At 55.5% G+C, this 27,917-nt stretch overlaps 1 protein-coding gene across 1 annotated transcript; it reads left to right on the forward strand.

Annotated features, from left to right (window-relative positions):
* Window positions 1-4,555: 4,555 nt before the first annotated feature.
* CSNK1G2 (casein kinase 1 gamma 2) lies at window positions 4,556-27,917 on the forward strand. Its single transcript, XM_019657468.1, has 12 exons — window positions 4,556-4,827; window positions 16,916-17,350; window positions 24,297-24,337; window positions 24,473-24,542; window positions 24,628-24,776; window positions 24,913-25,147; window positions 25,212-25,297; window positions 25,368-25,452; window positions 25,538-25,686; window positions 25,857-25,940; window positions 26,050-26,156; window positions 26,245-27,917. The coding sequence occupies exons 2-12, from the start codon at window positions 17,167-17,169 to the stop codon at window positions 26,297-26,299; spliced, it is 1,245 nt and encodes a 414-aa protein (XP_019513013.1). The 5' UTR covers window positions 4,556-4,827; window positions 16,916-17,166; the 3' UTR covers window positions 26,300-27,917.

Genomic DNA, 27,917 nt, shown 5'->3' on the forward strand with positions numbered 1-27,917 from the left:
GTGTCTGTGTGGTGAGTGGGCAAGACCCACAGCCTTGTCTGGTATAGCGGCTGTGAGCTGGCTCTTTCCATCCCATGCTCCAGTTTCCAAACCCCAAACAGGACTATTTGATGCTCTTCTAGTCTCCTGGGGCTGCTGTAACAAATGACCACAAACAGAGAGGATTGAAACAGCAGAAATGTATTTCCTCCCAGTTCTGGAGGCCAGAAGTCTGAGATCAAGGTGTTGGCAGAGCTGGGTCCTTCTGAGGCCATGAAGGAAAATGTTCCAGGCCTCTCTCCCAGCTTCTGGTGGCTCTAGCAAGCCTCGTCATTCTTGGCTTGTAGATGAATCACTTCAGTCTTTGTGTCGTCACATGGCCTCTCCCTGAGCATATGTGTTCAGATTTCCGTCTTTATATAAGGACACCAGTTATTGCGTTAGAGCCACCCCTACTCCGGTGTGACCTCATTTTAACTTAATTACATCTGCAAAGACCCTATTTCCAAATAAAGTCCCATTCACAAGTACCAGGGATCAAGATTTCAACATATATTTTGGGGGGACACAGTGCAACCCATAACTGTGGCCAAATCCAGGTCCACACCTGTATGATTTTCCTGGGGCCACCGTACCAAAGCACCACAAACTGGGTGGCTCAAAACAATTTATCCTTGTATATCTGGAGCCCAGAAGTCTGAGATCAAGGTGTCTCAGGGCCCCGCTCCCTCCAGTCTCCAGGGGAGAGTCCTTCCTGCTTCCAGCCTCTGGGATGAGCGTTCCTGGGCTTGTGGCTGCATCACCCCAATCTCTCCTCCTCGTTTTATGGCCATCTTCTTTCTGCCTCTGTCTCTGCATTTCTCTCTTTTTTATAGTTTGTATCCTTTAAATAAACACCCTTGCATAGTTATATGCATGTCTCTCTTCTTAAAAGGACACCAGTCATTGGATTCAAGGCCCACCCTAATGACTTTATCTTAACTACATCTGCAGAGACCCTATTTCACATTCTGAGGTTCAGGGGGACATGAGTTTGAGGGGACGCTATTCAACCCTCTACCTTTTCCAACACTGCATGCCCCACACTCAGGTACTAAGCCATCCCAGTTTGCTGGGAATTTTGGGTTTTAGCACAGTCCCAGGAGACCTGGGCAAACTGGGGTGCCCGACACTATGATAAAGTGAACTGAAATTTTGTGATGCTTGACCATAGAGCTGGGAGGACTGTGGGTGCAGCTGGGCCCCTTGTTAACTCTGTGACCCTGACTCCATGTTTAACTTTGTGGGAGATTGGGGGGGGGATGGTATAAATAGAAATTGCCATCTTGAAATGGCTCTCTCCGTTTCTCCACGTGGGCGGCCGGTTGGAGCTCGGTGTTGGAGGTGCGTGGACGGCCGGTATGGGAGGAATGCAGTTGTCTTGTAGTGCAGTGGTAGTTTTTTTCCCTTCCTCCAAATAAACCCTTTTTTTTGTGCATCATTTTGGAGAGTTATTTTCGCCAGTCAACAACAGTATCACAATGGGTAAAGCAGATGCTGGTAGCAAGTTAGGTACCATGCTTCCTCCAGCTCAGCAATCCCAGACGAGGACCTGATTGGCTCACTCTGGGCCAATCAGAGATGGCTGGGTGGTCACATGGTACAGACCAGGTTGCTGGGGGCTGTTCTAAGAGGATGAGGAGAACCCTGGGGTGGACCGTTCACTCCAGGAGCTTCTGCATGGCTGCCCCTCACCGCCTCTCTCATGTGTCTTCTGGCCTCAGTTTCCCCTCCATTGCTCACAGTGTCCAAAGAGAGAGAACTTCGACTTGTCCCAATCAGTTGTGGGCATATGGCATCAGGTCCTGCCTTGAGTGGAACACCCTCTTACACTGCAGCCACTGGGACTGGGGTGTGTGTGGGGGGTCCCAGGCTGCCACTCAGAACAGTCGGAGCCAGCACTATGCACCTGTGGAAGGGCGCAGCATTGCAGATTTGAAGCCAGGGGATGGTGGACAAATCCCTTTGCCTCTTAAACCCGTTTCCATCTACAGCTGGAAAATGGGAATGTGCATGTCCAAGTGATTCCCTGCCCTGTGGCGGGAGGGGCCTGGCAGCAGGGATCACTAATTCTATTCAATTGGACAAAAGTGAACCAGGACACCTGCTTGTGCCTGGGCTAGTGCTAGACACCAGGACACAGCCCTGAGCCTCTCCTGGGGTCTGTTCAAGCAGGGAGAGACAGATGGAACTGCCTCTTAGAAGGGTAAAGAAATAGAAAGGGTGCTTCCTGTCATCTCCTCCCCGAAATTCACAGCTGTTTAGGACTTATTGGGAGGCCAGGATATTGTTTGACTTTCTGGGGGGGGGGGTGGCAGGGAGACCAGCTCATCCTCTTTACAGTGTTCTTATTATTTTATCAAGAGGCCCAAAGAGGTTGTTTCCCACTCCAACTTTCCCGAATGGTGTCCCCATGATCAAAGCCAAAAGGACGCAAGAACATGTGGAACACATTTGAAGTGAGTTAAAAATGAGAAAGCTGGAAAGGTGGTTTGCTTTTTCAAAGATCCGAAGTGATCTTTGAAAGAAATATGTTCGTTTGAGGCAGAAGGTCCTATGCTGGCAGTTCCTTATTAACTCATGGATTCCCATGATATACCTGAGGGGGTTATCGTTAGCCCTAATATACAGATGAATATGTGGAGGCCCAGAGAGGGTCAGTGACCTACTGAAAGTGACACAGCTTCTGACGGGCACAACCCCTGCCTTGGCCTCACTTTCTGTGTTCTTTCAGCTACACAAGCCACCCTGCCTTTTACAGGGGCAAGGATGGAACTCGGATTTAGGGCTCAAATACCTCTGGAGGATAGGCCCTCCTGCCCCTCTGGGAGTTGAGTGCCTGAAAGCAGATTTTCCTGAATGTCAAGAGTGGGAAAGAAGAGGAGAGATAGGGCTTGGAAATCTGAGAAAATAAAACCCCAAGTTATCCAGGATCTGGGAGGACCATGGAGTTCGTTCGTTCATTCATTTACTACACACAGACTGAGTGCCTAGTGTAGGTACAGGCACAGCAGTGAGCAAAGCAGACCTGGTCCCCGGCCTGGCATGGCTGGCAGAGGAGGTTGATTTGATTTTATTTTTTTAAAAGATTTTTTTTTTAAATGGGGGAATTGGGGGATGGGAACAGTGCTGGGAAATTGGAGGAAGGGGAACAGACAAGTTGCTGTTCTTTTGTTCTTCAGTCTAGTTGTGGAGGACGTTGCTTCACTGGCCCAAGTTGGCACCATCATTGTGCTCTTCCCGGGCGAGGCAGATCAGTCGCCGGCTTCTGGACAGCCGCTCACTGCGGCTGCTGGCCGCTCATGCTGGCTGCTGGCTACACACGGTAGCCCATGGCAACCCACTGCAGCAGGGGCTGCAGCCTACGCCTCACTGGCGACTCACCGCAGCCCAGCTGCAGGTTGAGCTGTTGTTCAGCATCTTAGCTGTGGAGGGCAGTGTCACTGGCCCTCATATGTGGGATCCGAACCGGGACCACCAACGCGCCACTCGGCCGGCCCTCCACATAGTAAGTAATCAGACACCATGGAATCTTCTTCCCATCTGGTCATACCTAGCTTTAGCCTGTAGGGTGCAGCCCTCGGTCACTACCCCACGCTGCCTTATAACACCTTCTGAAACCACTGTGTCTACTTATTTACTGTTCTGTCTCCTCTTCCCCCCAGGACTGAGGACTCCCTGGGAAGCGAAGTCAAGAGTACAGCTCACCATTCTATTCTGAGAGCCGCTGGCAGACACTTAATACATACTTGAATGGATGAGTCTCCTCTAACGTTAAAATACCCCCGGAGGCATGCCGGGCATGTGGGAGGGCAGGCATGGTTTCTCCAGGTCCAGTCCCAGGTGGAGCAGGGCCTCACCGCCGGGCCTTCGTCAGTCACCCCCTCCCCACGCCTCCTCTAGGTCCAGGTGGTTGGCCGTGGGCAGTGGGCATTATCAAGTGGCCAGCCTGAGCTCCGTCAGGCCGGCCCAGCAGTACCCCAGCCAGGCCAGCTGCCTTAGGTGACCCACGACGGACGCCGTGCTGATCCCTCCTTTGCTCCTCACTGACGTCACCACTTAACAGGAAACTGCGAAGACCATCCACACCGCTTGCCCATCATACTAGAGTGCTTTCACATCCCGGCACCACCCGGCCAGCGACCCGCCGCTCGCCCCCAAAGTCGATCAGTCTCTGCGCTGACCACGCCCCGCGCCGCCGCCCGGCCGTGATGTCAGGTGGCGAGACCGTGACGTAACAGAAGCGCAGCGGGACAGACGGCCACGCGTCACCATGGCAACGGCGGGGCGGGACCGGGCGGGAGCACCGCCCCCCGACGGGTGGACTTGGCCCATCTCCCTTCCCGTGCGCGCGCGCGCGCCCCCGTATCCGTGCGAGTTGGCTGGCCCCGCGGGCAGCGGCCTCAATACCCTGAAGCGGCCGCAAAGCGCGGCGGTCGTCCAGCAGCGCAACCCGCTGCCGCAAAGCGGCGGGCGTGCCGCCGGGCCCCGCCCCTCCCCGCGTTGTGACGTCAGCGCGCGCCCTGCGGCGGCTGCGCAGTGAGCGCCGGGTCCTCCCCGCGACTCTGGCGGCGTAAGCGCGGGTCTCGGCGACGCTACGAGACGGGCGAGCCGGGCGCCCGCGCGGCGGGGACGGCCCGCGCCCAACATGCGGAGTCCGGCGGCGCGGGAGCGGATGCTCGAACAAGCGCCGGAGCCGGAGCGAGAGCGGGAACCGGAGTGGGGGCCCACGCCACGCTGCTGAGGGAGCCCGGGCCGCCCTGCCCGGCCGGCCGGCCGCGGGGCCACGGCCACGGCGGAGGCCGAGAGGTAACGACGCGCGCGCTCTCGCCGGCTGCCGCGGCCACGCGCCCAGCCCTGCGGCCCCACCTCCGTGGACTCCCGTACCCCGCCGCCCCTACAGTACCCCAGGATCCCCGCACTCCGCCAATCCCCCCACCTTAGACCCCTCTACCCTTACAGCCCGCACCCTGGACCCCCTTACCCCAGCTTCCTTTGCCCGTACAACCCGCGAACCCCCGCACTCCGAACCCTGCTGCTAACCCCTCACCTCCACTGACTCCGCACTCCGATCCCGTTGCCCCAACACCCCCGTGACTCCCACACTCCGACCCCACTGCCCCTACAGCCCACTGATTCCCATACTCTAGACCCCAATCCCTCACCCCTTACTCCCTTCACTCCACACTTTGCCCCTTCAGTGACCGCTAAACTCAGGCCTTGCCACTTCTCACTCCCGCTTATCCCCACAGTCCAGATCCTGTTCTCCCCCACTGTCCTCTCATTCCAGGCCCAGCTGCTCCCCACTGACCCCTCACTCCAGGCCTAGCTGCCCGCACTTACTACTGATCCCTCGCTCCAGACCCTGCTGTCCCTCACTGTCTCACCTTCTCCTATCACTGCGCCCCCCCGCCCAAGCCCACTGCAAACATTCCCCCCCCCCACCGTGGTACTGAGGGGTCTTGTGGGAAGAGCTGGAGCCTTGAGGTGGGGAAGGGGTGTGCAGCAAAGAAGGGTCTCGACCAGGGTGACCTGTTGCGGGGTGCTGCTCAGGCTCTCAGCTTGGCTGCGCCCTCCCCCTTCCGCCCTTGCCTCTGGCTTTGTTTTCCGGAAACACTTCAGATCTGGGAGGGGGTGGTGAGAGGTCTGTGCCTTCTTGGTGGCCACACTGATCCCTGCCCTGCCAGGGACGGCTCTTTCCCTGTTCCCTCTGCCCCAACTTTCTTCCAGGGGAAGCTTTCACGTTAGGCTCTGGGGACCTGAGAGAAAGCCTCGCGGTGATGTCCAAGCTGTCGTCCTGGGCAGGCTCTGGGGCAGCTGGGTTATTCCCGCGTTGTTTGCAGGAAATGGCCCTGGAGGGTTCCGTGCTTGTAGGTGGAGTCCAGCATTTTCTCTCCACTCCCTTCCACCGGGGGACCCAGGCCTGGCAAGTGTCTGGAACTCTGGGGGTGGGGCTCCAGATTCCTGGGTCCTCCATTCCTGTCCCCGGGGACACGGACAGGCTCAGTTGGCATTTGCCAGCCTCCAGGGCCTCCAGTAGCTCATGGGTGTGAGATGAGTGGGGAAGCACAAAGGCTCTGATCCGGGTGGGGGCAAATCGCCTGCCACCTGTGGGGAGCTCCTCTGATCAGGGATGGGGTGGCCATCATGGGAGAATGGAGTCATCTCTGTGAGAAGAACAAATTGTGAGCTGGCCCATAGGTTTGAAAGGGGGAAGTTTGCCGCTGTTGTCAGTACTTCGTTTCTGTTTTTTGCATGTATTTCCACCAAATTGTGCCCTGAGAAAGGAATCACTCTGGACTCTGCAGGGCGAGGGGAGGGGACTGGGTGGGGTTGATGCAGCGCCCCCAGGAGTCTCCAGGACTCCAGGTGTCTGTGGCCCTGCCTCCAAGGAACAGAATGGGGTAGCTGCTAGGGGCACTGGGGGTGAGCTAGATCCCAGGTTTGGGGGCCAGTTGTGTCTCCTGCCCTCGGCAGGTGAAGGTGTGACTGTGGCCGGGGTAGAGGGAGATCTGGAAGAAGCTGGTTGGACCCTCAGCCCCAGGAGAGGGGGAGAGCCCTGGGGGTCTCCAGTGGTCCTTGGGCATGGGTCTGGTTTTTCCGTGCACACTTGGCAGTCTGCCCTGGTAAAGCGCCTCCTTGTCTGGTTCTGATTCCTTTCATTTCTCTGAAGTGGATGGGACAGGCATTTCATTACCTGACTCCGGGCATCCCTTCACGGTGACGACAAAACCCTGTGTAGACTGACTTCTTTGAATTGACAGTTCTGGTTCCATCTGACTCTCCTAATTACATAGTAATTATATCGGGGTTGCAAGAGGAAGCAGGTAAGGTTTTTTTTGTTTGTTTTGTTTTTCACTGTAAGCCTTCCTATGTGCTCATCCCAGTTTTGGGGGGAGCCAGCACACCAGCTAGTAATTTGGGAAGCAAGCCAGCTGAGAGGCGTCCCAGACAGCTGTGGAGTCCCTTGTGTTTTTGCAGGTTTACTGATGGGTCTGAGCAAGGTCCCTGCGAGGCTGACCTTAGGGAGAGTGGCATCTCCCCTAGGGACACATGGGACACTTTGTCCCATGGTTAACTTTGCCGCTGCTCCTGGATCCCAGGCCACCTCAGGAGCAGTGGGGCCCCTCATAATTGTGGTTGTGGTGGAGTTGGTCCCTGCCTTGGCATATCCATCCTTTCTGGACCCTGAAAACCCAAGGGTGAGCAGGCAGGGCAGGGAGGTGGGTGCGGGGTGCAGTGTGGCCAGGAGCCTCCAGTCTTTAGGCCTCCCGGGATGTTGATGGGATGCCAGGCACTTTTCAGCTCGGGGCCTCCACTTCCCTGTGTGATACGGTCACAACAGTACCCAGCGTGTGGGCAGCGATGAGTGCTTCAGAGGAACAGTATGCCAGTAGCCTCGTTAAAAAACAAAAAGCAACAGGTGAAAATCATTTTAATATATTTTACTTAACTCGATATGTCTAGAATATCATTTAAACATGTGATGGGTGAGAGACAGCTTATTATTTCTTTTTTGGGTGTGCATTTTATGCTCAGGGTTCATTGCCATTTGGACCCTAAATTTTCATTGGAAATGCTTGGTTCTAAGAAATACACATTTTTGAGTAGAAAACAGCGCCCTTGGGACCAGCGAGTCCTGGGAGGTCTGCCAGCTGCTGTGGGTTGTGTGTTCCTGCACAGGTTTCAGCCCAAGGGTGCCGGGGGAGGGCAGCTTTGTGTAGGTGCAGCCAGACAAGCAGATAAAAATGCAGGCGTCCAGCTAAATTTAGTTTCAGGCAAACAACCCAAAATTGCTTAGTATAAGTATGTCCCGAATACCGCATGGGATACATTTACTCTAAAAGTTGCTTATCTGGGCTTCTGGCTGGCGTGGGCACCCTGGGTGTGCCAGGCTAAGGGGGTTTGGTTTGGGGCATGTGGCTGGTTGGCCAGGTGGAAAGTGGAACCTTCATGACTTGAGTGGTGGCTCCCAGCCCAGCTGCTGGTGTTCACTGGGCATAGGTCCCCAGGCCCTGCCCGGCCACCTGCAGCAACATCTCAGCAGTGAGCCAGGAACCTGGATTCTCAGTGATTTTGATGCAGCTTTCTGGGCACTGGGGGCTGTTCTACCCTGGGGCTGATCTCAGAAACCAAGGTGGGGTGCTTTGCCTGCTCACCAGGATGAGTCGGAGACAGGGCTGGGCAGCTCTGTGGTCTCCAGGTCTTTAAGTTCTACCTGGGCCACTAGTGTGGCCCTGAGGGGTTGGCTCCCTGAGCCTCCTGATATGTAAACCCTGTTTGTGCACAGGTGCTTGGGAGCCATGCAGTCACCCTGATCAGGTTTAGAGCACTTGGAGGTGCTGTGTGGACTTGGTGCCCCAGGACCTGGGGGCTGAGCCTGTCCTGGATGGTTGTGGGGGACCTCTGTGTCCCCTTGGGTCTTGCCCAGGGCCTCTGAGAAGGGCTGAGGCTGACAGGCTGGTGTCCTCTTCTCAGGCAGCCGAGAGCCCCTCCTCCTCCTCCCCCCACCATCTCACCAGTTTCTGCATCTGTTACTTCCTGTGGGCACACGCCTCGATTCCTCTGTGACAGAAGCTGGTTCAACACAGGTCCAAGGGCAGGAGGTGTGGCTCTGGCAGTCATCCTGCGTTCCAGCGGACTTTGATCTGCACAGGGATGAGCCCTTTTCTCAAGGCCACCAGCCAGAGCCGCATACTCACAGCGCCTTTTTTTTTTTTCCTTCAAGATTTTATTGGGGAATTGGGGGCAGAAACAGTGTTGGGGAATCGGGGAAGGGGAACAGACAAGTTGCTGTCCTTTTGTTCTTCAGTCTAGTTGAGCACGTCGCTTCACTGGCCCATGTTGGTATTGTGATCGTTGTGCTCTTCCTGGCTGAGGCAGATTGGTCGCCAGCCATTGGACGGCCGCTCACGCTGGCTGCTGGCTACACATGGTAGCCCATGGCAACCCACTGCAGCAGGGGCTGCAGCTTAGGCGACTCATGGCAACCCAGCTCCAGGTCGAGCTGTTGTTCACAATCTTAGCTGTAGAGGGCAGTGTCACTGGCCCTCAATGTGGGATCCGAACCGGGGCCTTCTGGCGTTCCAAGCCAGCTCTGAACCAACGCGCCTCTCGGCCGGCCCCCAAGCGAACTCTTAACCAACGAGCCACTTGGCCGGCTTCACAGTGCCTTTTAACCAGCTTTATTGGCATACCACACACTCCCCTTTTAGTTGAGATGTAATTTACAGACCATAAAATTCATTGAAATGGACTCCTCAGTGATTTTTACTACATTCACAATGTTTAGCAACCAGCACCTCTGTCTAGTTCCAGAACATACCATTACCCCAAAAGAGACCCCATCCCTCTTTGTAGTCACCCCCATAGCTCCCCCAGCCCCTGACAATCACTAACCCACGTCCTGCTGTGGATGTGCCTGTTCTGGACATTTCACATAAATGAAATCACACACTGAGTGGCCTTGTGTGTCTGGCTTCTCTCACTGAGCACTGTCTGTTCAAGGTCCATCCACGTTGTGGCGAGTGTCAGCGCCTCCCTCCTTCTCACAGTCAAGTAACACTCCAGTGTGTGGGTGGACCACGTTGTGTTAGTCTGTCACCAGCTGGGGGACCTTTGGGCTTGTCTACCTTTTGGCCTCTGTGAATCATGCCATGTGAGTATTGTGCACAGTGTTGTGTAGACATGTGTCTTTGGTTCTCTTGGGTGTGCACTGAGTAGCTGATTTGCTGTGCCGTTGGTGTCTCCATACTTAACTTTTTGAGGAACTGTTGACTGTTTCCCATGGTGGCTGCCCGATTTTACATCCCACCACCGTGGGTGAGGGTCAGTTCGCCTGTCCTGGGCTGGGCTCTGAGCCTTTATGGTGGCATCTCTGCCTCCTCAGAGTCTGGAAACCCTGACAAGTTTTCAGGAAGGCTGCCTGTCCGCCACTCTGCACTCTCCAGAAAGCCAGTGTTGGTGCACTGGGCTGGGTCCTGCACTTTGAGACTTTTACAGACAGTCTGCCTCCCTGTGGCCTTTGGTCATGGCGAGTTTTGGGGCCCAGCACCCTTTACTGCTCTCCTGAGAAGTGTGTCCGGTATCTTTGACTGACTGAAAGGACCTGGTGTCCCTGGTGAGTGAGACCACAAAACCAACATCCTGTTCTTCGTATTTTTAAGTAGCAAACAGTAAAGTGTGCACATTGAAGAAAGTGAAAATTACAGCAAGGTGTAATGAATGCTTTTGAAAAACCACTCAACATCCAAGAGGTGGGCACCATTCACACTTGAGATCCTTCCAGACACCTGAAAACATGAGTGTGTTTATAAGTGGGACACAGCACACAATGTGGTCCTGCATCCCCTGGGGAGTGGCCCTGGGCCTCCTCCATCCCAGGCTGTGCCCACTCCCACCTGTCAGCCCAGGCAGGGCCCAGTCCAGTCCTGAATCCATGCTTCCAGAACTCTGGGTGAGGATTCTGCTCTGGGGAAAGGGGTTGGGGACCTCAGGGGAGGGGGGCCCCTCAGGAGGGTACTGTTGGTGTGAGTGCCCAGGCCTCTTTGCTTGGCGTGGGCAGGGCCTCCCTTCCGTTAAGGCGGCTGCCCCTGTGTCACCTGAGTTGACTCAGTGGTTGGCCCTCCTGGCCTGGTCCTCAGTCCAGTGATGTACCCAGTTCTGGGGGACGAGTCTGAACTGAAGGGTACCTTCTCACTCTGTGGGAACTGGCCAGCCCTTTCCCCCTTGCCCTCCTGCAGATGGTCAGGTCCTCTGGGCAGGAGGTGACGTGAGGTCCACCCCAGTAAAACTGGGAAGCTAGGCATTGTAGCTTTTTGTGCATTCTGGCCATTTTGCAGGTACCTTGGGGGCCCTTTCATTTCCTCCCACAAAGTTCCCACCAAAGCTTTGGCCCTGAGGCCTCCAACCCTGCACATCCTGAGCTTCGCATCTGTTCACACCCACCTTGCCCTGACAGCTCTGAGAGGGGAGGCAGGAGGCTGCCAAGAGCACCCTCTTCATCTGCCTTTTCCCCAGTGTCTTGAGTTTAGAAAACTCAGAAGCATTGTTTGCATTGTGAAGTTTGCAGGTGCTCACTGGGAGGGAGGAAAGGGGATTCAGGTATGGAAAAGGTGGGGGGGGGCCTGTGCAGAACCCCAGCCCCAGAGATCACTTCCTGCACGGCTTTGTGGGGCCACTTCCTTTCTATGCACAAGCTGAGAGGGCAACAGGGCAGCACTTATGTGGCTGTCCCTAGTCCTGCACCATTTCTCTGGGTTGTGTGGCCTGGATGGAGAGCCTCATTTACCTACCCGACTGTTTCCATTTAAATCAAAGTCCCCATTCCTCACGCTGTCACCACTACTAAATGTTATTCTGACAGGCAGAGAAGTAAGAGCATCTCTTGCTTTAATCTGTGAGTCATGTTAGAGTGATGTGCCTCCTGGAGGCTGGCTGCATCTCCTGCAGCTTTGCCCACTTTCTCTTGCATTTGTTGGTCTGCTTCATATCATGTGTTCATTAGTCTCTGAGTTGCTGCCTGGTACCTGCATCAAAAGCGTTTGTGTCCTTGAGCTCAAGTTTGGGGCAGGCACACCGTGACTGCATATGTGCTACTCCATGGCGGGAGGTGGAGGGGATGGCAGGGTTGAGGGTGTGTGAGGGGCTGGAAGGGTGGTCTCACCGGACATTTGAGTAAGGAGCCCAAGTGGGCACCATGTGTGTGTGCTTGAGGGAGGGGCATGCCTGTGTGCCACCATGTGGAGTGGTGGGTAGGGAGGCCACTAGGAGATGGAGGTTTGGGGTTTTTCTTTAGTTGAGCCATCCTGCCACCTGTTGGCAGCTCAGCGGCAGCTCAGCTCGGGCTGGGAATCAAACCGGCGACCCTGTTGCTCAGAGTTTGCACTCTTGAGCAAGCTCTTAACCAACTGAACCACTCGGCCAGCCACCTTGGGGTTTTTTATTTTATTTTATTTTTATTTATTAAAATTTTTTTTTTTAATTGGGGAATTGGGGGATGGGAACAGCGCTGGGGAATTGGGGGAAGGGGAACAGACAAATTGCTGTCCTTTTCATAAGTCTAGTTGTGGAGGATGTTGCTTTACTGGCCCAAGTTGGCACCATCATTGCGCTCTTCCCGGGCAAGGCAGATCAGTCGCCGGCTTCTGGACGGCCACTCACGGTGGCTGCTGGCTGCTGGCTGCTCACGCTGGCTGCTGGCCACACACGATAGCTTATGGCAACCCACTGCAGCAGGGGCTGCAGCCTAAGCCGTTGCCGGTGACTCACAGCAGCCCAGCTCCAGGTTGAGCTGTTGTTCAGCATCTTAGCTGTGGAGGGCAGTGTCACTGGCCCTCATATGTGGGATCTGAACCAGGGCCCTCTGGCGTCCCAAGCGAGCTCTTAACCAACGCACCACTCGGGGTTTTTTAAATAAACTTTATTTTAGGACAGTTTTAGATGCACAGAATCACTGCGATGGTGCAGACCCCTGTGTCCTCTGCCCCGTCCCCTTATTCACACTTTCGTCAGTGCAGTACCTTTGTCACAACTGATGAGCCAGGACTGAGACACCATTAATAACCAAAGTCCATATTTACTTGGATTTCCTCAGTTTCCCCTGATGGCTTCTCTGCCCCAGGTCCCCATCAGGATCCCACATGACACTCAGTGGTCATGTCCCCTTGGCCCCTCCTGCTGAGACGGTTTCCATACCTCTCCTGTATGGACGCTCTGAGCCGTTGTGTCCTGCAGGACATCCCCAATCTGGGGTTTCAAGTGTTTTCTCGTGATTGCACTGAGGAATGTGCCTTGTTCATTCGTCACGTCAGGGCCTCTGCTGGTCCCGTGGCTTCTCAAGGCTGACATTGACCCTCATCTCCTGGCCGGGGTGCTGGTCAGGCGTCTCCACTGGGAAGTCCATTTTTGTCCCCTTTTCTCCCAGGTCTGGAGGCAGAAGTCCAAGATCAAGGTAACTCAGGGCTGCATTTCCTCCCGTGGCTCTGCGGGGAGGGATCCTTTTGCCTCTTCCAGCTTCCTGTGGCTGCTGGAGTTCCTTGGCTTGTGGCTGCATCTCTCCGTCTACCTCCATTGTCACAGATTAGGGCCCACCCTAACTTGTAAATAAGGTCACATGCTCAGATGCCAGGGGTTAGGATGTGTCTTGGAGACACATCTCAGCCCACACCAAGACTGATACAGTGCTGGAGCTGGAGCTACATCAGACAGCAGGCATACCTGGGACAGGCCTGGACAGACCAGGATGAGGGGCCTTCAGGGACCGACGTGGGGTGGGACACCCCTGCCCCCTCGACTGGCAGTTAGCTCAGTGTGAAGGTGTGAAGGAGGGTTTAACTGGGTGTCTGTGGAGGCTGTGGGGAGAGGCTAGCGCTGTCAAAAGTGCACTCTGAGATGATGGAAGGTTCCACATGTGCTCTGTCCAGGACCATGCATACCAGCGGCAGGCAGTGACACCAGAACCTGTCATTGAGCCCTGTCTCCCATGGCAGGAGCTTTGGTTCCCTGCCCCTGCCGGGCTCCCTCATTTTCCTTTCAGCTCTTTAGGGGGAAATTTTTGAATGCGCCCAAATGTGGAGAAAGTACAGTGACTCCCTTGGGCCAGGCCAAGTTACCAACATTTGTTTCACAAACTCAGCCCCTTCCCATGGGCTCAGTGTAACACTGTAGCAGCTTCTCTGTGGAGCCCACGGCCTGGTCACCACTGCGCCTGCAGGCAATGCCGTCACACGCTGGGGCCACTCCTGTGTCCTCAGTGTCTGGAAGATGCGCTTTTACTACCCAGACTGTCACTTGACATTTGGTTGTCATCGTCTGAGGCTGTGGAGCTTGTAGCAGCAACCTCGCCTTTTTGTCATCTTAATTTCGAAAACGTTTCAAAAGCTTGCATGGAAAGTACCTGAGTACCCTCTATCCTCATGGGCTCACTGCCAACTGTGGCCATGCTTGCTTTTCCTGAACCCTGTGAGAGTAACCTGCCACCTATGACTATCACCTATGAATCTCCAGCCCTCTCCCAAGAGCATCAGCGCATCTAGTCCACCCTCCGGTGCCTTCTGTGACAGGCGCATGACAACTGTCTTATCTCACAGACCAGCCTCCTTTCTCCCAGCTGGTCCGGGTTAGAATTTTGGGCATGCCCTCTGGGGCGGTGCCGGCTGGTACCCGCACCCCAGATCACTGACAAGTGACCTTGGGCCACCTCCTTGGCACATTCAGCTCTGTGTTGCCCGCTGATGGAGGTTTCCCCCCGACCTTCGTGGGATGGCGGGGGGTGCTATTTCCTCTCCCTCATCTGTAACTCGGTGTATTATGACCTGTTTCTGCTTAATCCATTTTGACACTGACCTCGTACCAAGTGCTGAGCAGGCAGGCTTCTGTGCAGTCATCCTGGGGCACTTCTTCTTTGCCATGACATGACATTGCAAGTGCTCTTGGACTTCACAGCTGTGGCCCCGTGGTGGGTGTCTCTCCAGGGTCCTGGTCCCTCTGAAGGAGCGGTGTGCAGATGCCAGGACGTGGCACATGGGGTACTTATGGCTCCTGGGGACACTGTGTTGCTGGGCCTAGATGAATCCTGGGGAAGAGACCCTACCTCGATATGTCACCGAGCCCCAGGCAGATGTGGGCTGTAGCTAGGATAGCTAGGATCACCTGAGTCCGGGTGCTTACGAGGCGGCACCTGCAGCGGGGTCCACCATGCACTGTGGAGCCAGGTGGCTTATGAGGGGCCACACCCCAGGGAGGGAGACCACCGCACCTGCCCCAGACTTGCCCTTGCTCTGGGCCTGGGCTGTGCTGGTGATGTCAGTCAGGGACTGTGACATCACTGAGTGGAGATGATCAGAGAAGGGGTCCCTGGGGCCCCCGCCAGGGGAGCTGACCCCTGGCCCTGACAAGATGGAGGACCCCGAAAAGAACAGGGCAGGTAACTCACCTGAGATAGGTACTGGCAGAGGAGCACGGCCCTGACCTGGAAGCCAGCTCTGTAGGACCCACTTAATGTGAACCTGGGCAGGACGGCAGCTTCCAGGGGCCACCCCCCTGGGGACCATGTCAGCATGGAATTGAACTTGGCCACAAGAATGCATGCAGAACCCATGCCCCTGGAGGGCCTGCCCTGCGTGGGGCAGGCTCCGGGGATGGAATTGGAGGTTGTATTGGTGGGGTTGAGGCCAAGTGAGGGATGGGAGGCCCCCTCCCCCATAATTACTTTTAACTCCTGGGCCTGAGCAGAGGTCAGACACTTCTGTTCCCCAGAGTCCTTGGGTCACCTGCTTTCACCCAGGTGTGCTGGGCTGTGCCCTGCTGGCTCCCTGGTCCGGGTGGGCATTTGGCTACGGTCTTAGCCCTACCTGGGGCCCTCTTCCTGAAGGCCAAGGCCAGTGCATGATCTGCTCTTGCTATTTCCACACCGCCCCCGGCCCCCGCAGGTTCCGTCTGGCTCAGAGCTGTGGGAGAGAACCCAGCATACCCCCATGTGGCCAGTGGGTGGTGGGGCAGCACCTTCCAGAGTGTTGGCGAGTCTGTGCCTCCCACTGGGTCTGGGGAGGCTGCTCTTATTTGTGGGGTGAGCAGGGGCTGGTGTCCTTGGGGAGGGGTCAGGTCTCTCATCTGTTTCCCATTGCCCACTGTCCCCTGCAGGCAGTGACCCACAGGTGTCTGCATACCTGCTCTGTGTAAGGGGACCTCATGGGGCCTGGGTACATGCACTGCAGTTGGGGTCACTGGGGTCGTGTTGGGGACGTGTGGGCTGAGCCCAGGTGGGGCAGCACGTGTGCCAGAATCTTCAGTTTCTCAGCTGGCTGATGGTCTCCTTGAAGCCCGCTGGAGCCAGGTGGTTCCGACATGTACCCGGAGCCTCCATGTTCTGTGGGGCCACGTCCCCTCTCCACATTGGCTGTGCCTAGGCTCGAGCTTCACTTGCGGGTCAGACCCCTCCCGGTGCCTGGTTATACACGTGGCCCCTCTGGAGAGTACTGCTAAGCATGGGAGGATGAGGACACACGTGTGGGGTGTGCACGTGTGTGAGCATGGGAGAGTATGTGCATGTGTAGGGGTATGCATACATGTGGGTGTGCAAGCACAGGAGGAGGGCATGTACACACACCTGGGGTATGTGTACATACCCCTGGGTCCCTGTCATCGTGTGGTCCCACCTCTCCATGAGCAAGTGGCCAGGGTTTCCCCCTGTGGGGTGTCTGCCCCATCTGACTGAGGCTCGGAGCCGGCTGTTCCCAGAGCCAGAGCCGGAGCCAAGGGTTTGTCTGACAGCAGGCTCTATTCTCAGAGGCCCCCACTCTTGTGCCCTCTTATCATCCCCAGGTTCCCGTCCTGCCTCAGGGTGGAGGAACCCCAGGTCATGTGTTGAGTTCCCCCGGAGTCCTCACCCCCAAGGCCTCATGGTGTCACCATGTCCGAGTCACTATGACTCCATCTGCAGCTGGCTAGGCCCTCGGTCAGTGGGGGCCTGTCTCCCGGCTCTGCCATCTGTCCTCTTCCCTTTTCAGAGGAGTGACCCTGTGGCTTGGAGGAAGGGACCGTGGGCTAGGTGGCTTTCACTCTTCTCTGCACCTAGGTTGGGGCTTCCCATCTGGTTCTGGGGCCTTTGTCATTTGATTAGCCATCACCCCTTCCAGCATAATTGTCCTTCAGCTGTGTTGTGGGTAAGCGACTCACACCACTTTGACACTGGAATTCACAGTGGCCTCTGTCCCATGAAAAGCCAGGTCACACTTAAATCTTTAGAGATCTTTCCAGAATGCTGGCCTGCCGCACCAGCCCCGCCAGTTAATGCCGCCCTACTGGGTTGTTTTCTGATCTCCAGGCTGTGTCTTGGGCAGGCAAGTGGGTGAGTGGATCTCAGCCTTCTAACCTGTGCTTTTGTTTCTGCCCCCAGCTGGGAGCCACGAGATTTGAGGCAGCGGGACCTGTCAGCAGAATGTGTCCTCTCCCTATGCGAGACCCTGAGGCCACCGAGATGAGTACCAAGGCCTGGCCCTCACAAGCGCCCGCGTCTCACTAGCCAGGAGTCTGCCAGGTGCCATGGTGTACTAGCTCCGAAGAGCCGCCCGCAACCTCAGGTCTCCACAGACCCGGGATTTGTACGGCAGCAGAGTCACCGTGGAGAGGCCAGGGTACCACAAACTTATGGATTTTGACAAGAAAGGAGGGAAAGGGGAGTCGGAGGAGGGCCGGAGAATGTCCAAGACCGGTGGCCGGACCAGCCACAGCGTCCGGAGCACAGGGACCAGCTCGGGGGTCCTGATGGTGGGCCCCAACTTCCGGGTTGGGAAGAAGATAGGCTGTGGCAACTTCGGGGAGCTCCGGCTAGGTGAGCCCCAGTCATTTGCATTTGATGGGTAGGGGAGAAGGAAGGCCACCAACCGGTTTGTGGCCCCTCTGATTATCGGGACTGGGACACAGGTAAGTGTGTGAGTTTCTGCTCCCTGAGGAGGATGTTGTGCACAGGGAGTGGACTCCCTACCTCACCCCTGCGTGTCTGAGGAACAGTTTTGTTGGGGGGTCCAGGCTCATACACAGGAGGGCCAACACAGAAACTGTCAGTTCTAAGCTGGTGGGTCCAGGAGCACTTGCAAGCTCAGTTACTTGTCTAGCACTTGGCTTTCGGGAGCTGTAGGCGGCTCCAGGTTTGGGGTTTCTGAGCCCATGGACCACCAGGGGCTGGGTGCCCAACTCTGTTTGCTGGTGGGCAGGGCCGTCACATCAGTCACTGAGACTTGGTGGGCGGGTGGGTGCGGGACAGACAGGCACCCTCCCTGCCTGGCCTGCATAGCAGGGCCCTAGCAGCATGGCAGCCAACTCCAGCTTCCCTTGGATGGAGCCATCCTGCTGCTCTGTTAGGGTATCTGTGTGTGTGAATGCACACATGCAGGCACACACAGACCTCCAAACACACACATGCCCCCGGGCCCAGTCCTGACCTGCAGCCTGGGGGGCCCTGTATGGCTTTGGGGACTCAGATGGCATCATAGGTTCTGTCCTTCAGCATCTGGAGCAGCAGCCTAAACAGTACAGGTCTGCATAGATGAGAGGGTGTGTAGCGGGCCATGGTGGGTAGCAGCTTTTGGCTTAAAACATTTTTTGAAAATTGAGATATGTGTTCTTTTCCTCCTGGCTTCTTTTGCTCACTGTTTTTGAGAGTCTCCATGTTGTTGTGTGTGTCGGTAGCGTGTGACTGCATCCTGGTTTGTTCATCTGTTTTCCTGCATAAGGACATTTGGCTGTGCCCAGGTGTTGGCTATTGTGAATAAAACTGCCCTGCACTTCCTTCTCCGAGTCTTACGTACGAGTGTTTTCGTTAAAGCACTGGGTCACGGGGGGAGGTAAGTCTTTTGTTGTTTTTTTGTTTGTTTTTTTTTAGCTGAGCCATCCTGCCACCTATTGGCAGCTCAGCAGGCCAGGACTCGAACCACTGTTGCTCAGAGCTCGCACTCTTGAGCAAGCTCTTAACCAACTGAGCCACTCGGCTGGCCCCTGGGGGGAGGTAAGTCTTGATAGAACTGCCAGACCGATTTCCAGAGCAGTAGTAAGCCTTAAACTCCTGTGGGTAGCGTCTGGGCATTCTGGGCATCCCACACGCTCACCAACGACTGGGGTTGTCGGGCTTTTCCAGGCAGTGCATGGTAGTGGGTGTGAGGTGGTATCTCGCTGTGGGCTTTATTTGCATTTCCTTGATGACTGATGTGGAGCATTGTTCCCCTGTATGTAATGTGTCTTTTTCTCTGGTGGTTTTGAAGATTTTCTTTGGTTTCAGATTTTCATTCTCCATTGTTTAGGTGTTGTTTTCTTTGTATTTATCCTGCTTGGGGTTCATTGAGCTTCTTGGATCTGTATATTGCACTTTCTTATTAAATTTGGAAAAACTTCAGCCATTATTTCTCCAAATGTTTTTTCTGCCTCACTTTACTGTCTTCTCATTCTCAGACTCCAATTACACATATGTTATGAGTGTTTATTGCTGTCCCACAGGTTGCTCCAGCTCTTTTCCATTTTCTGCCAGCCTTTTTCTTTTTGCTTCGGTCTGGACAGTTTTTATTGCCCTGTTATAAGTTCACCCTTCTTTGTTTCTGCAGTGTCCAATCTATTGTTGGAGTCTTTCAGTGAATTTTTCATTTCATACACAATATTTTTCGCTTGCATTTGGCTTCCCTATTTCTTGAGATTTCCCATCTGCTCATTCATTTTGCCCTTTACATTTAAATCTTTGAATGTACTTGTAGCTCTCAGAAATGCCAACGTCTGTGGTGCCTTTGACTTTCATTTTCCTTGTTACAGTCCTATTTTCTTCTTGTTCATGTGTCTAGCAATGTTTTGTTTTGTTTTTAAAGATTTTATTTGGGAATTAGAGAAGGGGACAGTGTTAGGGAATTGGGGGAAGGGAACAATGTGTTTTTCCAGGACCCATCAGTTCCAAGTCAGGTTGTCCTTCAATCTTAGTTGTGGAGGGCACAAGCTCAGCTCTAAGTCCAGTCGCCGCTTTCAATCTAGTTGCAGGTGGGCATAGCCCACCATCCCGTGCGGGAGTCGAACTGACAACCTTGTTGTTAAGAGCACGCAGCTCAGCTCGGGCGCAGCTCACTCACCTATGTGGAAATTAAACTGGTGACCCTGTTGCTCAGGCTCGCGCTCTAACCAACTGCGCCACCTGGCCACCCCTAGCAATGTTTATTGTATGTTGGACATTGTGGGTGCCACGTGTCACAGACTTTTAAGTCTGGATTGAAGTTTGTCTTGATGACTTACCTTGACTCTGTCAGGGACTGGTTTTGGCTTCTTTGGGACAGGCTGAGAACAGATGTTATTCAAAGGCTGGGGTCGCTTCTCTCGCCACGTGTGGGCTTTCTGGGTTCTTAGCCTAACATCAGGGGAGAGCAGGGAGAAGGCTGCCCTACTCTGGACGGCTGCAGCTTCAGTGTCTTCCCATCTGTGCAGCCCCCGGAATCTTCCTCCTGCTCACAGCCCCTCAGGAGTGGTTCTCTGCCAGGCCTTGCGGACTCACCTTCTGCATGCACAACTGAAATTGCTAACCTGAGTGTTAGTGAAGCTCTTGGTGCCCAGAGCCCTCCACTTCCCCAGGAGTCTGTACATGCAGACTCCGGATGCCTAAGTGCACACGTGCACACACACACGCTTATACACACACTCACCTTAATCTGAGGCTGGACCTAAAGGACTTGGTCTTTCCCAGAACTCACGTGCAGTAAAAAAATGAGGTTTCTTCAACAAGTAACAGAATAAAATGACCAAGTACTATAGGGGATAAGTTAGACTTCATCAGTGTTTAAATCATCTGCTTATCGGGCCGGCCAAGTGGCGCGTTGGTTAAGAGCTGGCTTGGGACGCCAGAGGGCCCCAGTTCGGATCCCACATATGAGGGCCAGTGACACTGCCCTCTACAGCTAAGATGCTAAACAACAGCTCAACCTGGAGCTGGGCTGCCGTGAGTCGCCTGTGACGGCATAGGCTGCAGCCCCTGCTGCAATGGGTTGCCATGGGCTACCGTGTGTGTAGCCAGCAGCCAGCGTGAGTGGCCAGCAGCCGCCGTGAGCGGCCATCCAGAAGCCGGCAACTGATCTGCCTCGCCCGGGAAAGAGTGCAGTGATGGTGCCAACTTGGGCCAGTGAAGCAACGTCCTCCACAACTAGACTGAATAACAAAAAGGACAGCAATTTGTCTGTTCCCCTTCCCCCAATTCCCCAATAAAAAAAATCTTTAAAAAAAAATCTGCTTATCACAAACATCGTTAAGAGTGGGAATGGGCAAGCCAGAGACTGGAGGAAGTGTTTTCAGAGCACCGTTTGACAAAGTGCTGGTGTCCAGGATACGTGAAAGAATGACAATTCAGTAATGAAAGGACAGACACTTAAAACTGGGCATGAGATCTGAGCAGACAGACAAATGGCTGGGAGCATGGAAGGCACCCACCGAGTAACGCCCCATATTTGCAGATGAGCCAGCAAACCTGCTGGAGAAGCAACCAGCCTGCCCACAGAAAGGCCCGTAGGCAATATCCACTACAGCTCTGCTTGTAATAGAAAACAGAAACCACCCAGGTATCCCCCATGGTAACTGGGTATGTCCCTGTGATGGGGTAGGGCACCACTTAGCTGTCAACAGGAACCATGGACACGCCTCAGTACAGGAATCTTGAATGCCTAGTGCCGTGTGAAAGAGCCAGGGGGAGAGAACATGCCGGATGGTTCCACCTTGGTGCAGATGGTGGGAACCAGGAAGGGGCGTAAGCAGTGGGGGTGGTCTCTGGTCTTAGTAAGGGTGGGGGTTGCACAGAATCATGCCCTGGCCACAGCTCATCAGATGCCATACTTCACTTGTGCATTTCATCTCCCATGGGACAAACAAGAACTATAAGTACACACTGAACTTGGCCTGCAGGCTGGAGTATTTAGGGGCGAGGTACTCATGTCTGCAACTTTGACATTTATCTAAAATCAGAGATTCATAGGTGATAGATGTGCAATAGAACAGGTATCGAATTCACTGTGTAATCTAGGCGGTATGGATATGGCTGTTCACTGCACAGTTCTTTCCATTTTCTGTACTTGAAACTTCCATAATAAAATGGCGGGGTAAAAATACAAGAGGCGCACCTATTTTTAGTCAAAACCCAGAAACCAGGACTAGAAGGGGGCGTTCTTTTCTAATTAACCATGTCTCTGAAAAGCCTTATGTTATAATGATTAGATACCTCCGCTTACCCCTTCTGGACAGTGGCAAGAAATGGAAATAAAGGGTAAAGAGATTAGAAAAGAAGAAATACAACTGACCAGTTTCCGATCATGCCCATGTAGAAGCCAGAATAATCTCAGTAAGCAAGCAGAGGAGAATGAGTTTAGCAAGGCTGCTGGTCATACCAGCACTGAGACTGGCTGTATTTTTCTACTCAAGCAACAAACAGTTGGACAATGAAGAGGTAAAAACAGTGCCAATCTGTGAGTGCCAAAGCCTATGCGTGCCTATAGAATAAATCTAACAAAGGCTGCACAAGTCCTCTACTCTGAGAAACACATGGCTGGGAGAAGTTCATTCCCAGGGCTGGATGGGACAGTTCAGTGTGAGATGTCACCTCCTCCTCCAGCAGCAGACTCCAGGACAACCTGCAGAGCTCAGGGGAAGTTGACAAGCCGACTCTGAACCAGGGCCTAAGAATAGTGACTGCCCAGCAGAATATAGTCCCACTGCTGGGCACCCACTGGGATGAGGCAGTGACTGGGGCCAGTGGGGCAGACTAACACAGTGGGGAACCTTGGCCTCAACCTGTAAGATTGAACATAGTGTCACTGCTGCCATATGAGTGGGGCAGGAACGGCTGGAGTGCAGATGTCACCCAGATTGTCCAGCTTTGGCAGAATGGAGAGTAAGCTGAGACCTAGAGGTGTGGGCACACGGTGTGGGGCTGTGTTTGTGGCGTTCAGGACCCAGCAAAGGAGGTCCCAGAACAAAGTCAGGACAGGACAGTGCTGGAAGAGGCCACTGGACCAGAGATGATGGTGTGAGTGTACGTGGCACTGTGCACAGTAACTCACAAATGCACATGAGGGGCTGGGCAGCCCCTTGTTTGTGTGGCAGGTGACCTAGCAGTGGTGACTGGACCATCTGGGGCTCCACCAGCATTAGGAACTAACAGGTAAAAAACTGGACTTCAGGGCCGGCCGAGTGGCGCGGTGGTTAAGAACTCGCTTGGGATGCCAGAGGGCCCCGGTTCGGATCCCACATATGAGGGCCAGTGACACTGCCCTCTACAGCTAAGATGCTGAACAACGGCTCAACCTGGAGCTGGGCTGCTGTGAGTCGCCGGCGACTGCGTGGGCTGCGGTCCCTGTGGCAGTGTGTTGCCATGGGCTACCGTGTGTAGCCAGCAGCCAGCGTGAGCGGCCAGCAGCCGCAGTGAGCAGCCTCCAGAAGCCGGCGATGGATGTGCCTCACCCGGGAAGAGCGCAATGATGGTGCCAACTTGGGCCAGTGAAGCAACATCCTCCACAACTAGACTGAAGAACAAAACGACAGCAACTTGTCTGTCCCCCTTCCCCCAGTTTCCCAGCACTGTTCCCATCCCCCCAATTCACCAATAAAAAATCTTTAAAAAACAAACAAACAAACAAACAAAAACTGGACTTCATCAGGTTCTGGAACTCATGTTTGTGCAGCTCCGTGAGGTTGGGCACATTGGTGGCTCTTTCTCTCTGGGCACCTGGAGGACCTGGTGGGTAGGCTCAGCAAGGCCTTCCCCAGGTGTTCTTTCTAACCTGGAAGGCCTGCCAGGCTCTGCTGCCCAGGGAAGATGGCCTGGCAGTCTGTGGGCAGGGTCTTACTTGACATGGCTGCCATGGGGTCCAGCATGAAGTCCCAGTACCGACCAGGGTGGTCTTCTAGGAGGAGGACGCAGGGCACCTAGGGGTATTCCTCTGCATGCCATGACAAACCTCCCTCGGGGCTTCTGGCCAGGGGTTCTTACTTCACAGCCATGGTGAGGATGGGGGAGGAAGGTGCTGGCATTACCAAGCGAGGGGGTGAGGAGGGGAAGCAGGGGGGCGTCCATTGGTGGGATGGACCCTCTGGATGAGCACAGGATTGGGGACATGGGCTGGTCCAAGCTATTGGGTCATCAGGAAAGTATTTTTCTCTGTTTTTCAGTGCAAAAATCCGTCATGACTTGCCCAACGACCCAATAGTTGCCACCTCCAGTCTCCAGTCTAGGAGGCTTTGAGCATACTGCTAGGTGGACATGGGGGAGGGGAGATGCTTAGGGGTCAGGGACATCTCTGGTTTGCTGCAGTGGGTTCTGAGAGGGGCTGTGGGTCGCAGGGTCTTTGTTCCATTTTCACTGTTGTAGATGGGAGAACTGAATCGGGTTATACAGGTGAGGAGTTGGGGACGGCCCCTTGGGTGGGTGGAGGTGGGAATGGCAGGTATGTGGGTGAGCTCTGGGCTGGGGTCTAGAACACAGAGAGGGAGGCGAGTCAGAGCTGGGGAGGAGAAGGCAGCAGGAAGGCAGGGTGGGGGCCCAGGAGGTGAGGGTACAGGGCAGATGGGGACACCTACATCTGGGTGCAGGTCCCTTGCGGGCATCCTTTTTACTCCTAGGATCTGGGAAGACAGGGCCAAGCTCAAGGGGCGTTGCTGGGGAACAGGAGATACCCCTTGGAGTCAGTGGGTCACTCAGGGTGTCTTGCCTGCTGAGGTGAGGGTAAATGGGGGACAGGTGGCCCTAACGTCCTGACTCCCTTTCTCCTCCACAGGAAAGAATCTCTATACAAATGAATATGTAGCTATCAAATTGGTGAGTATGGGCCCTTCCCCACAACAGCAGATACTGTCCCCATGTGGGGCCCATCTTGGTGGGGTCTGGGGCGGGAGGAGGGGAGGAGGGTACCACACTCCAGGTAACTCGCCACTTCATGCCTTGGCCCTCCAGGAGCCCATCAAGTCCCGGGCACCACAGCTGCACCTGGAGTACCGCTTCTACAAGCAGCTCAGCACCGCAGGTACTCAGCGGGGCTCAGTGGGTCAGCGGGGCTCAGTGGGGGCTCGCTGCAGTCTGCCATAGGCATCTGTGTGCTCCGCCCCCAGAGGGCGTCCCTCAGGTCTACTACTTTGGCCCATGCGGGAAGTACAATGCCATGGTGCTGGAGCTGCTGGGGCCCAGCCTGGAGGACCTTTTCGACCTATGCGACCGCACGTTCACGCTCAAGACGGTGCTCATGATCGCCATCCAGCTGGTGCGGGCTGCGGGACCCCAGATAAGGGGACCCTGGGCTGGGGAAGGGGTGGGTGGCAGAGCTAGGCGGGTGGGGGCCGGGGCAGAGAGGTATGGGTGGGGCCTGGGCCAGTGGAGACACTGCGGCCTGCCCCCAGATCACACGCATGGAGTACGTGCACACCAAGAGCCTCATTTACCGCGATGTGAAACCTGAGAACTTCTTGGTGGGGCGCCCGGGGAGCAAGCGGCAGCATGCCATCCACATCATCGACTTTGGCCTGGCCAAGGAGTACATTGACCCCGAGACCAAGAAGCACATCCCGTACCGCGAACACAAGAGCTTGACGGGCACGGCGCGCTACATGAGCATCAACACGCATCTGGGCAAGGGTGAGCGGCGCACAGGCCGGGCGGGGGGGCGCGTGGGCCGCGCTGACCTGCTGTCCTCCCGCAGAGCAGAGCCGTCGCGACGACCTGGAGGCGCTGGGCCACATGTTCATGTATTTCCTGCGCGGCAGCCTGCCCTGGCAGGGGCTCAAGGTGGGCTGGGGTTTGCCAGGGGTGGGCGGGCTGGGGTTGCCAGCAGCAACACTAACTGCTCTCCCTGCAGGCGGATACGCTCAAAGAGCGCTACCAGAAGATAGGGGACACCAAGCGGGCCACGCCCATCGAGGTGCTCTGTGAGAGCTTCCCAGGTGAGGGCTGCCCCCTTGCCCGGTGCTCCCAGTGTCCTGTGTCTGCCCCCCATGTCCACACCCCCGCCCTGCCGGCTCTCTGCAGAGGAGATGGCCACATACCTGCGCTACGTGCGGCGCCTGGACTTCTTTGAGAAGCCCGACTACGATTACCTGCGTAAGCTCTTCACTGACCTCTTCGACCGCAGCGGCTTTGTGTTCGATTATGAGTACGACTGGGCCGGGAAGCCCCTGGTATGTGGGGGCGGGGCCTGGGTGGGGGGCGGGGCCCTGAACGTGGATGAGGACCCAGATAGTGGATGAGGACCCAGGCACTGGGAGCCTTGGTGCGGATTCAGTTGGGACCATGGTTTGTGGGGTTGCAATGGCTCCCAGCCTTAGCGTCGCGTCCTGCCGCCCTGCAGCCCACGCCCATCGGCACAGTCCACACCGACCTTCCCTCGCAAACTCAGCCTCGGGACAAAGCCCAGTTGTATAGCAAAAACCAGGTGAGGAGCGGGGCCAAGGACCCCAACAACCAGGGGCGGGGCGGGGAGTGGTGGCGATCACAGCCCACGTGACTCCCCTGTTGCCCTCGGCCCCCCATCCCCCACCCAGGCACTGAACTCCACCAACGGGGAGCTGAATGCAGACGACCCCACCGCTGGTCACTCCAACGCCCCCATCACAGCTCCCGCAGAGGTGGAGGTGGCCGACGACACCAAGTAAGGCCAGGGTAACAGCTGGGGGCGGGGACGCCTTGGACCCACTTGCCTCACTTTTCATGCCCTCACCCCGCCCCCTCCGCCCCAGGTGCTGCTGTTTCTTCAAGAGGAGAAAGAGGAAATCGCTGCAGAGACACAAGTGATCCTGGCGGCGGCGCTCACTCTGCGCCGCCCGCCGCCGTCCTTGGGGAAGCTGGCCCGCGGTGGCCACAGCCAGGACTCAGGCGGGCTCAGAGCCGCCCGCCCGCCCCGCACGGATCGCTCCCTTCACATAAGACTTCGGCCGAAATTTCTACACCTGTGTTTAGTCCTCCCCTCCAAGAGCATTAACTATTTAAAACGAGGAAAAGAAAAACAGCGGCCGCCTGCCCTGCGCCCCTCCCACTGTGTCTGCTGAAGTGAGTAGTGTGACCTGGAGGCCCTGGCCACGTGCGCTGTTAGTGTCATAAAGTCCAGCTTGTCTCGCTCAATCCAAAGGTCGTTTTCTCGAGGGGGCACTGTGGGGCGTTGCTGCGAGGGTGCGCCTGCCCTGGGCCTCCCCAAACCAAAGGGGAAGGTTGGGCCGGGGGAGGCGCCCCCAAACAAAATGCTGCACCAAAGCTTGGGGGGGCCGTGTGGCCCGCAGGTATCCTGCCACACCTACTCCTGGAGCTGGGAGGGCGGTCATCCGCATGGGCACTCGGCTGGAGCTTCTTGTGCCCACACTCAGTGCTGCGGAGCGGCGGGAGACAAGCGCCTTAAAGCCCCATCCCAGTCCGCAGTTGCGGCGGCCTCACAGCCCGCGGGCTGTGGGAGGAGAGGGGGGTTCTCCGGGTCCCCTGGAGGCCGCCGTGCTGCCTGCGGAGCAGCTGGAGTGCCGGCGGCGGCGTTTGCGTCTAGGTCTTGCTTTACAAAGTGTACAGAAATGGCACTTCCGTTTCTCTGATGCTTCCTGGAAGCCATAGAACTTAGGGGCTTTTTTTAAAAAAATAAAATGAAATCAGTTCCAAGTGTGTTATCTCAGTTTTTCCCAGAGGCTTGGCTGAGAGGGGCAGCAGCACAGATGCCCACGTACATGTCCCTGGGAAGGGACAGACTAGGAGGTGGTGACAAAAAATGTGAGGGGGCGGGGGTAGCCAGGGAGAAATGGATGGTAAGAAACAAAGTAACAGAACTACATTGTGAGAGCTAGGTTTGGTCATGTTGTTGGGGGGTAAGTGGGAAAAACCACCATCAACCTAATGATAAGGGGAGAGGTCACAGACACGGGAATGGAAGGGCAGCAGGTCACCTTGCTGACTACACTGTGCCTTTGAAGCGCTAACTAACAGCGTGTCCTCTCGACCAGGCACCAGCTGCGTCAGGATGGTGTGTCTTGAGCGCACCAAACAGCACCAACTGGGAGGTGGCTGGGAGCGGCAGACAGGAAAACCTATCTCCTTGGTGGACTGAATGTGTCTTCCCACATCCCCAGAGGGATGGTGTTAGGAGGTGGGGCCTTTGGGAGGTGACAGGGTTCCATGAGGTCATAGGGTGGGACCCCAGTGATGGGATTGGTGTCCTTGTCGGCAGAGGAAGAGACCAGGGCTAATCCAGACTGTGGTCCTCTACTGTGGACAGGAAACCAGCCAAGCTCAGGAATACAGCAAGACTTGTCCCCAACACCACTTGAAGTTGTGAAAACAATCTAGGATCAGACATTCAAAAACTAAGGACAGAAGTGGGCAAGAGACAACTGAAAACAGCAGCTTGAATTTAGGAAGGAAATGTGAAAAAAAAAAA

The sequence above is a fragment of the Hipposideros armiger genome, unplaced genomic scaffold, assembly GCF_001890085.2.
Source record: "Hipposideros armiger isolate ML-2016 unplaced genomic scaffold, ASM189008v1 scaffold_275, whole genome shotgun sequence".
Lineage (NCBI taxonomy): Eukaryota > Metazoa > Chordata > Mammalia > Chiroptera > Hipposideridae > Hipposideros > Hipposideros armiger.